Source organism: Euprymna scolopes, chromosome 40, assembly GCF_053919585.1.
Source record: "Euprymna scolopes isolate OS-2025 chromosome 40, ASM5391958v1, whole genome shotgun sequence".
Lineage (NCBI taxonomy): Eukaryota > Metazoa > Mollusca > Cephalopoda > Sepiida > Sepiolidae > Euprymna > Euprymna scolopes.
The window spans coordinates 43782769-43798321 of record NC_136521.1 but is presented as its reverse complement, the minus strand read 5'-3'; the positions used below and the strand labels follow the sequence as shown (position 1 = coordinate 43798321).

General features: G+C 32.9%; 1 protein-coding gene across 1 annotated transcript in view; it reads left to right on the top strand.

Annotated features, from left to right (window-relative positions):
* The first annotated feature begins 1004 nt into the window (after window positions 1-1004).
* Window positions 1005-15553, top strand: part of LOC145265508 (man(5)GlcNAc(2)-PP-dolichol translocation protein RFT1-like) — a 66168-nt gene continuing 51619 nt past the window's right edge. The window contains exons 1-2 of the mRNA XM_080121410.1: window positions 1005-1163; window positions 10195-10280. Of these exons, the coding sequence (XP_079977536.1) occupies window positions 1101-1163; window positions 10195-10280 (149 nt within the window). The 5' untranslated portion in view covers window positions 1005-1100. The remainder of the gene's footprint in view (window positions 1164-10194; window positions 10281-15553) is intronic.

Here is a 15553-nt window from a genome sequence, read left to right as displayed (position 1 = left end):
CGACGCGTTACTTATGGAAAAACGGTTAATTAAACTGCAGACGTACCTGTTAATGGAATACCCCCCCAAACTACACAAGTGCTATAATTGAATACCCCCCCCCAAAAAAAAAGAACGAAAAAAAAATATGTTTGGTGCTTTATGTTTTTGTAAACCTCTCGTTAAAACTTTTTTTGGTATTATTATACAAACACCGTGACAGCGTTAGGGTTAGGGTTAGGATTAGGGTTAGGGTTAGGGTTAGGGTTTAGGGTTAGGGTTAGGGTTAGGTTTAGGGTTAGGGTTAGGGTTAGGGGTTAGGGTTAGGGTTAGGGGTAGGGTTAATTCGCTGTCACGGTGTTTGTATAGTTTTACCCTTTTTTTTAGATCCCTAAAAAAACAACTTAGAGTGGTCGGTGTTCTGTTGTAGCGTGAGGTAAAAGTTACCGAAAATAGGTTTAATTCTTAAATAAGCACCGATTTTTTTAAATATATTTTCATTTCGTCACGGGTACATCACATCGATTTTTCTTATTTTAATAGATACAGGAAATTCTGGACAGTGGACAAGAGAAGAACTAGACACATGCTCTATTTTTAATGTGAGGAAAATCCAACTCTCCAAAATAGAAACACTGTTGATCGTCTCAGTCTATAATGATTTCTCCTTTACTGACTGGGAACAGAAAGGATGAAGTGTAGTATGAGAACAGATACTACACTTTGTCCTAGCTAAAAAGTTTAGAAATATACAATGGCGTTTATTTTTTAACCTTTTATCAAAAACGGGTTAATTAAAAAATAATTCAAGGGAAATAACTCAACTTATTTTTTATTTTGCCGCTTATAACGCCAAATATTTAATTTCATAAATTAAAAAAAAAAACAACTTAGTTTCAAATAATCAATTTATTAAATATTTTCTTTTGTTAACTTAATAGTTTATCTTAGTTAATATAAATCACTAAATCTGTTTTAAGTAACAATAAAAAAATATATATATCTGTGCCGGTTTATTTGTCCAGGATGTAAGCGACTTTCCTGTTTACATCATGGCCACGTGAAAATTTTCCCAACCTCGACAAACTTATTATTTCCCATTTCAGTTTCGTTGGTGCACAATGAAGGCCTCACAATTGCTGGTCGGTGCAGCCAAGTCTGCATCCTACAATATGATATTACAGGTATCAATAGTTTGATTATAATTTTGGTAAATTCTTACATTAACTACAACTCACTGTTCACATTATTCGAAATGTCGACTTTTATAGGTTTTCGGGTACGCTAACAACGAATATCACAGTTAAATTTCGGGCTGATAAGTCGTTTACCAGATATGAAAACATGATATCTAACGTAAAAGCTAATGGCAGCCATTTTGTTTTCACAACCGAGCAGTTAGTAATGCGCATGCGTTCAACTGAAGCAGACGACAAAGCAATTTTTTTTATCCCACCCCCAAAATGGGGTGTTTATTCCGAAAGCCGTTCTTAACATGGGGAAGTTGGGGTGTTTATTCCGAAAGCCGTTCTTAACATGGGGAGGTTTTTTTTTCATGTGCATTAGTAATGCACTGCATTAGTGCATTACTAATTCCTCGTGAAATTCATGTGAAAAAAAATGGCTGTTAGGGATTACATTAGCTTTTTCATTGGATAACTAATGTTTTCATATCTGGTAAACTACTTCCCAGGCCAAAATTTAACTGTGATATTCGTTGTCAGCATACCCGAAAACCTCTTCAGTCGACATTTCGAATGTGAACGGTGAATTGTGGTTAACGTAAAAAATACCATAACTTTTATAAGTCTTTTTCACTTTCGCCGCATCCCAACTTGCAGAAAGGTGTAATTTTCATCTAATGACTTGAGAAGATATTTCACAATATTTAAGTAGAGATGTTTACATTGACACTAATGCAGTTTAACATCCACAAGCAAATTAATTGTTCTCATTTTAGGAGAGATTATTCGCCCACGTCAACATGATAATAATAAAGTCCCTTCCCCTATCCATGTTAAGAATGGCTTTCTAAATTTGGTTGGGGATGTTAAACTGCACAAGTGGCTTTTCATTTTTTCTGACTCTTATCGATAGCTTGTTTCTTATATTAAAAATGTTCGGTCGTTAAACTCTTTGACCTTTTTCAGATCACATTCGGTTGTGACCGGTGGTTTGGGTTTCTAATCTCTGCAAAGTACACTCACTACGTTAGCCACACTGATGAGGCATAGACTACAAAAAAATTATGTGGATGGCTATATTTTACATTTACATATTACTCCTATTTATAGGTTGAGTTCTATGATAGAGAAAACAACGGTCTTTCTTTTAAGCGTAAAGCAATAATCGATGTTGATGCAGATTGGGCATCTAAATAATTTTAGTACTCATGGAGATTCTCAAGTTTGGCTTACATAAATATTCGAACACTCGGCAAATAGAACAGACTTTGGCACTTGTGCATTTTAATATTCCCGGTAGATTAAGAGTGTTTTCATTTTAGGAGAGTTTCGTCCGTGCAAGGAAAGAGTTAACAAAGCCCTCTTTCACCTCCACATATTAGGAATGGCGGCGTTTCTATATTATGATAATGAAAAAAAATACTGAATTTCGAGTGAAACAAATGATACCTACCTAATTATCAGGTCTCAAATAGTAACATATCCAAAAATTACGAAAACGATAATGTAGAAAAATAATTATAAATAAAAAATAAATTTGTGAAATGAAGCCAAATAACTACATTACACTTTGTGCTGCCCTATGATTTTAAATTAATAACTAAAAAAGTTTTTTTTTTTTCCTTTTCTTCCAATTTATCAAAAATCGTCTGCTACTTATGTGACTTCTCATTGGGTAATCACGTTTGTTGTCGTTTCTGATTGAGTGATCAATTCAACCAGTGCTCCTGCATATTCCGGCAGTTTGTATAAGTTTCCAGCCCTACTGGACATTTACGACGATCTGGTTCTGCAAAATGTACAAGCACCTTAAATTTTCTAGAGTGTGTTAAAATGCACAAGTGCCCAAACATTGTTTTCAAACAATTTATTGTGTATTTTTGTTATTTAGGCAGAATACGGACCATGCTGAAATAATAATGTTATTATTTAGAAACTCATTCTTAACATGAGGAGGTTTTTTTTTTTTTTTTTTTTTTTTTAACTATTTTGTACTTTCACCTGACAACTCAATGAACAAGATACCATAAAAATTTAATTTAACTTGAAAAGAAAATGCTCTTGAAAAAATGGCATGGCCCATATTCTGAATAGGAACCTGTATTTTGTTTTTTATTATTCCTCAGAAGAGGTCGATATTTTTTTAATTTTATTTTATTTAAAAAAAATTTTTTTCCATTGTTTTTTTTGTTTTTTTTGCGGGGGGGGGGCTGCAAATTGAGGTTGGAAGCTGATTAATTGTTATTTATTTTTTTATTTATTATTTTATTAGAGGGGGAGTCTATTGCCACCTGAAGTTATGGTTAATGGTAAGGTTCCAGTGCTCTTTGATGAGAGGAAGACTGCATATGAGGCACATCCAGGAAATATTAGAAAAGGAAGTAGTTGGAAGCGATTTTGCCAAAATAGGAGATGGTGGGAGGTGTTCTTTATCTTAAAAAAGGGGCAGATCAAGAATCTGCAGAAGTAAGAGTTTTCCAAATATTTGTCTCCACAATTTATCTTCTGTATATTTCAGCCAAATCCAGAATTTGGTGTCAAAACTTAGATAAAGTACTTGGTAAAATTCAGGTGTAAGTTACACGCTTTTGAAAGTTGATGGTTCAATCTTCAGTTTAGGTGACCGAAAAATACAATTGTGAATTACTTTGGACTTCTATCCAGTCATGGCTGATGGAACGAGAGCACGCTACCCTCGTGAAATAAATAAAGAGTCCCATTGGAAATTATGTGCAGATTTCCGAGTTCGACAGAAACCTTCTCTTGAAGGTTGAAAGTTCAATCCTCAGTGTAAACTGATGATGGAATAATGGATGATGATGCTTGGAGTAGGATGTAGAACAGTTGAGGTAACAGGGTCAGTTGGCAGAGGGACGGCCAAAAAGAACATGGGAGTAAGTGACCTCAGAGGAAAATTAATTCTGGAGATGTGTGCAAAAGAATAGACCTTTATCATATGGCCATGTTTAAAGACTGAACGCATGCTCTTAAGTTAGTAGACATAGAAAAGTTGAGGTAGCAGGTCCAGTTCACAGGGGTGAAGGAAAACCTTGAAAGAAGTGATAAAAATGCACTTGAGAGAAAAAGGGATTTATAAAAACCTGGTTGGTTGATTTGGAAATCAAATTTTAAAAGCCATTCTCCAACACATGCCAGCACGTAATTATAAGAGCAACTGGATCCATGAAAAAAAGTTCCAAAAACTATGTGGCAAATATATCCGGTGAACCAAGTGCAAGAAAGATTCCAACAATTGTACTTAAAGGGACGGTCAGAATCTTAAAATAGTATCTCAGTTGGAATATATAAGATAGCCGGTGAATGTTTGGCATCCGGCAGGATGCCTCATCTCCAGCCTGAGCAAACTAATAAAAAAAATTGGAAAAAAAGAAAGTTAAACTAAAGATGATTGTGGTGATAAAAAAAATGATGAAAGAGCTACGGTTAATAGATGTAGAACAGTTGAGACAACAGGGTCGGTTGGTAAGGTAAGGCTAAGAAAAGCATGTGAGGAAGTGATAAAAATAGGATTTGAGAGAAAGAGGGCTGAATAAAGACCTGGGCAGAGATAGATTAATTTGGAAATCTAATATATAAAAGGCTATATAAAATATGCATCAAGTGCACTTGAAACCAAATCACAACGTAATATTAGGAAAATAAACAAATATTTTACTTGTTTGAAATTTATCACAAATATATTTCGGAGGTAGACTCCATCTTCAGTGTGTTGTTTTTTTTTTGTTTTTTGTTTTTCTTTTCTTCCTTGTCATGTTGTAAATTTGGAGAAAGAAGTCTGTTTGTATATAGCAGCACGTTGTATATGGTGGTTGTATTTTGAAATGTTTGAACTGTGCGTAGGTAATGCGAGAATAACGTCAAGAATGAGAGTTCAATAGAAACGTTGTTTTAATTTGAATAAAACACATAAAATACATGGCAAGGAAGAAGAAAAGAAAAAGAAGAAACAAAACAACACACTGAGGATGGAGTATACCACCGAAATATATTTGTTATAAATTTCAAACAAGTAAAATATTTATTTTCCTAATATTGCGTTGTGATTTGGCTTTAAAGCGCACTTGATGCAGATTTTATTTTATTTGAATTTAAATCAACGTTTCTCTGCGGAACTCACACCCTTGACCTTTATAGTTATGTTTTGTTTTTCTTTCCATGCATCATTTACTACTAATACATAAAAGTGCATCTTATGAAAATATAAATCTGCTTAACATCATATGAAATCTTTAAGTTCGTTTAGAGGAAAAAACAAAATCAAAGTAAAAAAAAAAACCTTATGCCATGCCTCTTTCTATTGAACTCTCATCCTTAAAAGGCTATATGTCTGTCCGTCTCCATATTTTCAAACTCTATCTCCTCCAAAACTAAGTCACGCAGCGGCGCTAGGGACCTCAAATGTTTGGATTTTTTACAAGCTGTTCTTTTATGGGTCTTTTAGCTGGTTAAAATTGTTTTTAAGGGTTCAAAAATGGGTCAAAATTTTTAAAAAATCTTTAAACATTTTGCACATTCATTAGAGTTTATTTTTAATTTTTAATCGGTTTATATGCGTATCACGTTGGTACAGTGGTAACATCACCAGCCTTGAATGCTACAGTTTCAGTTTTACTTCTAACTGATGGCACCTAAATTTTTTTCTTTAATACTTTTGAAATCACGACTCTATAATAATATATACGAAATCTGGACAAATTAAAATATCATATTTAAGCGTATTTGATACCCGGCCACCCCCCCCCCACCCCCACCCAACGCACACACTAGTCTATTTCTAAAAGTCGTTTAACACATTAAATGATGATGAATATTGTTGGTCAATGGTCTGCGCAAGTACTTGTCATTATAATATATATATATGTTTTTACTTTAATATTAGGATTTCTAAGATTGTGTTATGTCAATAATTACCATTTGTTAATGTTTATATTTAAGTTTACATAAACTCTGTTAACTCAAATTATCAACAAACATTGTTTATGCTAACTTAAGTATCAACAAACGGTCAGAAAACACTGGTGACCTTTTTCAGGTGCATCTTTTTCAAACTCAAGTATCTATACGCAGTACCACATATGAATCAGTTCTACGTGACGGTCTTCTAGAGGTTAAAGGTTCAGTCCTCACATCAAGCAGGGTTTTATGTTGCAAGTGACTTTTCCAAGTGGTGACTAGAAATAATAAAATGCTGGGTTTTTTTTTACTGTACACATAGATTCAAAAAAGTTGTCAAAAAAACAAACAAATATATAACAAATAAATGCTATCAAAGGCAAGATAAGTTACTTTTCTACCTAACTGGATAATTTTTTAGTGTTTTTATTTAGTGTAATATGTTTATACAGCTTAAAAAACATACAGTGTTTACTGATGTATTGGAAAATTAAAAATGGCGCCGGACTCTGTTGAATACGGTAAGTTTGGGAAAATTAGTTATAAATAAAAACTATACAAAATACTGTTAAAAACTCCATGTTACTATGACATAGACTGACATATATTCGGTGGATTCTTAGCAGTATTTTGTATAGTTTTTTATTTTAAACTCATTTTCCCAAACTTACCATATTCAACAAAGAGTCTGGCGCCATTTTTAATTTTCCAATACATCGGTAAACACTGTATGTTTTTTGAGCTGAATAAACATGTTACATTAAATAAAAACACTAAAAAAATCCAGTTAGGTAGAAAAGTAACTTATCTTGCCTTTGATAACATTTATTTGTTATATATTTGTTTTTTGACAACGTTTTTGAATCTCTGTGTACAGTAAAACAAACTCAAAATGCTTATTTCTCTTCTTTTATCATTACTGAGTCAAAACTGTCTATTCAACCAGTCAAATTTGCGAGTGATTTTTTGTTCAAGTGGTGATTAGAAGTAATAAAATGCTTATCTTTTGGTGACTGTTTTTCTTTTGTTCTTTTTTTTTTCACTGACAATTTTCTGAAGCTCATTACTGAGTGAAAAATGTCTATTCAACCTTTTATTATTATGATTTGAAATAAAAGAGCAAAGTCAAATTATTTAAACAATAAAAGATTTACGTTTTTGAATTTTTGAGATGAGGATTGGTTATTCGTATTGTTTGGATTCTTCGGACTACTGTTCTCATCTTGAGTGTCATTTTCACAACGTTTTGGTCGATGTAACCTCCGACCTTCTTCAAGAAATTCCCGAGTTCGACAGAATCATTCCCAAGTTTAACAAGATACACCTGAAGAAGGTCGGAGGATACATCGACCTAAACGTTGTAAAAATGAGACTCAAAATGAGAACAGTAGTTCAAAGATTCCAAATAATATAAATAATAGGTTCATGATTACTACGCTATAATCCCATTGACTAATGTATACCCACTAACCCTTATCCTCGAGTGGCTTTCAGGCCTTGATAAGTAGTGACTCCATTGTAAAAAAAAAAAAAAATAAATAAATAGATAAAAGGTTTAATAAAACAATATACTCTTTTTTTAATAATGGCTGTTTAAAAAAACATGAAGAATTTCAAATTTTTACACCTTCAAGTCTCAACATAAAATTCTGTGTAGATTTAGAATTACACTTCTTGGTATTTGTGCAAAATATGAACCAGACGTAATTAACTGGCCGCTCGGCTTTACTCAGAACATGCCGGTTTTTGCCGAGCGTCACTGATTATCAAAGCGTAACAACGCTGCTTGAGAAAAATACTGAAGAAAACACATAAAAATAATAAAATCACAAGAAAAAAAAAAAAAATTATAATGAAAATAACGGAAGAAACAAAGACAGCGGATGTGGAAGAAACTTCGCCAACCCAATTGGGTAGCTTTCCGATATATGGTTTAAGTTTTTATGTTTTTGAGACAAAAAGATCATTACCAAATTTCTGTTTCTACATAAACTCAAAAAGATTACTGTCGAGAAGCTCTCTGCTGGTCTCGTTGATTTTTTTTTTCCCCCTCAATATTTTCCCCAAAAATCGTCTGCTCCTTTGTCACGCATTGATTGGCATCTTAACATCAGATTATGATAAAACCCAAATGCATGACATCATGTTCTGAGCAAAGCTGAGTGGACGGTTAGTTATGTCTGGTTCAAATTCTACACATGCACCCACTTATTTAAAAAAAAAGAAAATACAAAAAATATTTATGATGTACATACTCGTCACAGAACGATTTGATTTCAATAATTTCATTTTTATGTCGATATTTAGTCCATTGTTCAGTCCTTTTGTTATCGCCATTTGCCACACTCTAATTTAAACCCTATTCTTATTTCTCTTTGCCTGAGAAGAACAAATTCCGATCCATCATCTATTGATAAGTTATTTTATTACTTGCTAAACCTACTTCCGTTTCTTTTGTTATTTTCTTACCTTCTCTAGCACTCAACAATCTCAGTCGAACATAGTGTCACATTTTCTCAAAGGTCATTCATCCTAGGTTTATTCAGCTGCTAATCCGTTATTACTAGATGATATTTTGTGGCTAAGGAATACAAAATTTGGTACTTGTTTAATGATACAAATTAAGAGAAAGGGGTTCATCAACAAACGTATTGAACTAGCCCCTCCTCAGGGTTGGAAAAAAAGATGCGGAGGTCTGCTGAAAATCTACCTCACAGCAGTGAAACATGATACTGAACCGAGTCAATGCTTGCCTCTGTGGGGTTCACTGCTGACAACATTCATTCTGGACTTTATTCTGTGTTTATCCATGGGCGATATTTTGTGCCTCAGGCGTACAAAATTTAATACTTGTTCAATAAACATAGATTCCATGAGGAAAGCTTCTTTCTTAGAACTGCACGCCTATGGAATTGTCTTCCGTTTTCCTGTTTTCCAGGTGACTACAATATGGTTGTCTTCAAGTCTAATGTAAACAAGTTTTTGATGAGCTGTTCCATATAAGTTTACAAATTTACCGAATTTCCATTACTAACGATTATTATATTGTCCAATTTCTACTGTACACTCTTTAACCCTTATCCTCGAGTGGCCTCTTGGCCTTGATAAGTGGTAATGGCTATGTAAAAAAAAAAAAAAAAAAATAGTATGGTGTTTTGAGCATAGGAAAAAAAGTTCATAATAGTGATACTCATTTAATCATGAGCAACGTTGGGTTTTCCTGCGAGTGTATGTATGTATATATCTATAATATAAAGATGAAAATGTGTGTTAGTGTGTGTGCTTTTTTTTTTTTTTTCGGGGGGGGGGGTGTTACTATTTCTTACAGCTTTTTATATACTCCCTAGATTATAATATCTCCGATTTACAAAAGAAGGTCATCTCTATTTTTTATTTGAGCAACTTTTATTTAATTCCCCCCACTCGTTATCTGTGCCTAAACCTAAACATAGATTCCATGAACAAAGCTCCTATGATTGAGATTGTCGGACTGACTTCCTCATCTTGGTTGTTATAGTCACAGCGTTTCAGCCGTTTTGCCCTCCGGCCTTCGTCAGGTGTTTTGTATCGAACTGGGGAACCGTTTGTTAAGAGTCTCGAACCCAACCCTTTATTATTATTACGGGGGTACCGTGTTTGGACTCCAGCTAGGCTTTGGAACATAGTTACTGATTCTCTGTTTTGAATGTTACTTTTTCACTGCCTTCGTTCAGGATTGAACTCAGCACCTTTGGGTAACTGTAAACACCTCATCTAAAAAATACAGACAATTACCAAAGCTCCTATCTAAGTAAAAAAAAAAAAAGTCTCGCTGTTGATAGTGGATGAGTTTTTTTTTTCTTTCTTTTTTTTTTTTTTATTACATTTTCACCCCAAACAAGGCACGTTACCCTTTTGATATAGAGGGCTACTATCAGGGACCTAAGTTGCAGGGGTATATGTAGTGAGTTTTGCAGCAAGATTTGTCATCCATTTTGTTTTTGTTGTGTCGATATAAAGTCCTACTTCTGCTGAGTATTTTACTCGGCAGTTCAGAGATTTTTTTTTGATTTTTTTTTTTTTTTTAATTCTCACAAATAAATGAAACGTGTCTAATATGTCTTTTTTACTTTTTCAGCTGACCACACGAATATTGACCTTTGTCCTAAATGCTTTTACTCTAAGATACATTTCCCACGATTTGCTTGGAGTTGTAAATGTACGGTAAGTGCTATATATATATAACATAAATATATAAATATCACCTGTCTGTTTAAATGTATGTATGTATGTGTGCTTAAAACTTTCAACAGAGGCAACGGATTTTTGCGAGATTGGTATCGTTTTGAAACTTGACTCTTCGGATGACAAATATCGAAAAATTGGCCAAAAACATTAATTCCTTCACCCTCTACTGGGCACTTTTCTACAGGGAGGGGTCGCTTTTTTTCGCCAATATTTTCCAAAGTCATCTCCTCTTTTTGATTGACTAGCCTTAATTTAAAGATTCATTGAGATGATTAATAGGAATCGGGAATCGATAAGATCAGAACTTTTTAAGGTATCAAAATCGGAGAAAATTGTGCCTACTTTCCAATGCCAAAAACGATTCTTGTAATTTTTTTATTCTTTAGTTTGTTTTTGTTTAAAACTTATTTTTCCATTACTGCTACTAAAGATAAAATGATGAGTGTGTTCTGGTTTTAAGCTACAAACAAAATTAAAATGTATAGATCACCCAAACAAGTTCATAAAAATATATTATATAGATTTTTATAGCAATCTAAAGAAAATTAACTCTAAAGTTCTATTTGGTGATTTTAAGAGAATCAGAATGAGTAATTGTATCAAAATTGGGAAAAACTTTGGAATCATCTCATCACTAATATATATATATATATATATAATTATATATATATATATATATATATATAATTATTTTTTTACTATAATAATTAAATACCTACAGACACTAGTGTTTCATCCTTTCGGGATTCTTCAGTGCAGGGTGTCACGATTACTACCAGTCGAACGATTCGAACCCCGCGACACGAGACATCTCTGGCTCGATTAGCGGAGGCCGTATCCATTCGGCTACTATTAACCGTGTGAAATAGCGTTGAATTTTAAACATTTTAATTTAAATGTTCATTACGTCAGACAGACAGTGATCAAATCGTTATACGATGATCTACGCATAAGAGCTAAATTGACCGACTTTTTTAATTCAACGGAAAGTGCTCAACGATAAGAAACGAATTTCTTAAAGGGGCTGTCATAATTATTTTTTTACTATAATAATTAAATACCAAATAACTGCTCTGAAATGTCTTAGAAATGAGATTCATTTTACGTTAAATTAATATGTGAAGCAGATTCTCCTTCCTAAATTCTTACATAATTGATCTTTTTTTTTTTTTTTTGTTATTCTTCTCACCAAGTTTTTCAGGGTGTTAATATGTAATCACCTAAAAGTGTTGAATCTCGTTTTAGTTTGAAGGAGTGATTTAGCTGAGAGTGTTAATCTACAATAATAATAAAAATAATGATGATAATAATATTTCTAAGTCTGTATATAGTAAAAAAATCTATTTAATTTCTATAAGGATTTATTAAATATTAGGAGTAGGAGAGAGCCCAATCATAAAATACGCTTAAATATTTTACCGTATTTTATGACTCCCACCCAGGTTGCATGCTAACTTGATAAACGAAATAGGAAAATGTATTTGGTGGAAATATCACTTTCGATGGTAATTCTTGGCCTGAAGATGTAATCCCCCAACGTGGGTGATTACAGAAATATGTATACACATATGTAGCCATTAATGTTTGTATAAATAAAATTAATATAACTGCTCTGTTCACTCATTGAGCACTATTTTGGTAGACACATGTTGTTTAATTGGATGTACTTCTAGGAAACTAAACTCTACTGGCTATATATATATATATATATATATATATATATATATATACTAGTAGTTCAGCTCGGATTTGCTCGGGTCCTATTTACTGTTCATAAGGTTATGTGCATATGTGTATATTAAAAAGTGTGAATATGTAAAGTCTCCCTTAACTACCATAGAGAAAAGAAAGACAGACATTTTCACTTTTATAGATATATAGGTAGATAGATAGATTGGATGTAATATATAATAATGATTTAAAAAGTATTTAAAAAGAAGACTCCTGCACCACCACCGAGCATCGAAACAAAAACGTTCAGCTCACGATTTATTTTGCCTCTGCCGTCAATGACTGGGCTACGAAAACATGTTTACTGCAAGGCTAAAAATTAAAATATGAACCAATAGCTACTACATCATGCATTCGTAATGCCGGCGTTTGACCTTCACCTGGCAAATTTCATTTTTCTAATTTTCACACTTTTGCTCCGATTTTTCCGGGCTAAAACCCAAATATAAAGTTTTGCATGAATTAAAATACCTTATATATGAAGTTTCATGTCTGTAGACCAATAACTCTAGGAGGAGTTTAGTAGGCAAAATTTGTTAAACAAAAATATATACCTATACATAAATATATATGGAAACAATTTTGTGTCTACTATAAACATTTTACGCAAATATTATGCAAGTATAAATCATGTAGAATATCTGCATTAATATAATTACACATAATAGTTAACTAAAGATGATCATCCCATTAGAAAACCGAAGCAACTAATAGGGAATTAATTAAAATGAATGTTTAAAAGAATATGCAAATTAGCTAGATATTTTGCTAGTGAATGCAATTCCACAACTCATATATAAGAAAATTGGATTTTCTTTTTAAATAAATAAAAAAGGGGGTTTTTAATATGAAAAACGGAAAAACGAATTTATAGGAGTATACATATATATATATATATATATATATATATATATATATATATATATATATATATATATATCCAGGTTTGAGGTGTTCAAAAGTCGGGACTAAATGAAGACAACGAGATTGTTAGATAGTGCTCAATAAAAAGAGCAAAATATTTTAATAAATATTTATTATTTTAATGTACCCCGATTAAATTTTAAGTTCTCTAATACTTCTTCTAATACTATTTACTTAAATATATACTTATATCTGTATAATAGTATCTCTGTACGTATGTTTATTTTTGTAGATGTCTGTCTGTATATTTATTGTATACATATGTATATGTGTGTGTATATGTAAAAATATATATATTGATATCTAATATATATATATATATATTGTGATTGTGTATCTATACATATAGATGTGTATTCGTGCGTGTGCGTATATTCTTGTATGTATATATTTGTGTGTGTCGGTGTGTGCACACGTATGTATGTATATTTTGTACATATGTATGTATATGGATGTATGTCTCAGTATGTATATGTCTGCATTAGTCTATCACCCTTCCTCCACTGAACTTATAACGACACGCAACTCTTGATGTCAACGAACACATTTGCAAACTTCTTTTCCTGACACGTTGAAAATCGGAGTATAAACAGAACCCCCCCCATACCCATTTTCCTATACAAGCTATAGTTCCAGTAAAATTATGACCCACTTTAATCATTTCAGATTTATACCCAGTTGTTAAACTATTTTTGAATAATCTACCAATAGATTGAAATGTGGTCTCTCCATTTTTTATCCTTTTTTATCCTCTTTTTTAGAGAGCTCGCAACTTTTTATGATCTTTTTATGTTTGTTTTTAAGAGCTCCTTTTTTCTTTTTTTTTCTTTTCTTTTTTCAATTTCTTTCAAATTTTTTCCATTTTTCTTTGTGCCGTTGCCTGAGTAAGTCTCATTGACTGAAACAGATGGCTATTTGTAGTGACCATATGTAAATGTTTACCCTCAAATGATAATAAAATATATATATATATTTTTTTTTTTTTTTTTCAATTTTTTTATATATATTTATTTTATCTCCATTTACAAAAATTTAGATATGTGCATATATTTCTGAATTTTTTAAATAAATAAATATTGATAATTTAATTAATCAGACTACTGTTCTCATCTTGAATATTATTTTCACAATTTTTCACCCGATGTTACCTTGTAACAATTTAAAGTCCACCAGGATCCATTGGCTCTGTTGGTGGGGCATTAGAATACGCCGACTGTCCCCCTGCAGAGGGTAAAAGTCCCTCAATGGGGGTCCTGGATATGACCTTAAACTATATTCAGTGGTGAGGCCCCAGCTTGTGGGCTTTGGGGAGTGTGGAGCCACCCTTTAATTACCATTGCTCCCAGGTCCACTCTGACCCGGAGTGGTAGTACCTGTTAGGGTCCCAACTATGGGTTAAATAGAAACCGACGTGAAAACAACAAATATATTCTATTAAAAAAATTTTTCTTCAAAATCTTTGGATTCGACATTAAATAACCTGAAAAGGGTTGATATGCTGTAAAACAAAAACAACCAACCAACCAACCAGGATCCATGGCGTAACAAATAAAGTAGTAGATAAAAATTCAGTTCTAAGTGACGGTCTTCTGGAGATTGAAGGTTCAATCCTCAGTGTGGCTTATACTAAGAATAGAATTGTGAATTAAGACTTCTATCCCGTCCGACAGAATGAGAGCATTCTATCCCTGTGGGTTAAATAAAAGTTTCCGTTCAAAATTCCATACAATCCCAAGTTCCTGCAAAAGATGTTTCTGTCTCAATAGAAAAAAAGGCAGCATTCTCTGTCCGTGTTTCTGCCAGAGGAGGTTATGACGACAACAACGACGACTACCATATCCAGATTGAAAGCAGCCTTGGACAAAAATTCACATTGTGTGTGGATGTAAATATTTTCTACCTTTTTGTTATTTTTTTGCCAAAATAAATTTGGTTTGATTTGCATTTCCATGGACTGAGTTTCTTTCCAAGAACTTCCCATATCTCAAAGACATTACTATGAGACTGTTTCTCTGTAGGCTACAACATGGTCATCATCAAATCAAATGTCAACAAATAAACTCTTCCCATAAGTTATCATATTTTGTCCTTTAGTCCTTACATTCCATAAGTGATGTTTCTGACAAAGAGGGAAGAATTGCTGTTTTCTGGGTTAGAATCTACTCTTCTTAACGCTTAACGTTGGCAAATTTTTGACCTTGAAGTAGTAGTATTTTTTGTTTTAATGTTCAGGACCTATCAGATTAATAGCACCACTTTCACTCGAGATGTTGGCAACCTTCAAGTGATCCCTCTTTCTATAGAAATCAACGTCTGAAACATGAGAATAATCTGAATAATATGGAGAAATGACCCTACTTTGACAAACTGCTGGAACTGACTTTCACTCCTGACCGGAAATAGAAGACCTACATCAAATTTGTTGCTGAAATCGCTGGAAAAATGGTTGGATCATTCTATCGCTCCAGACAGTATCATACTGCTGACGCAGGCCTATACCTATACAAGAGTCTCCTAAATACATCCTAAGATGGGGAACTGTTGCCACATCTTGGGAGGAGCTGGTAAGACTACTTTTTCCTGTCTTGACAGGG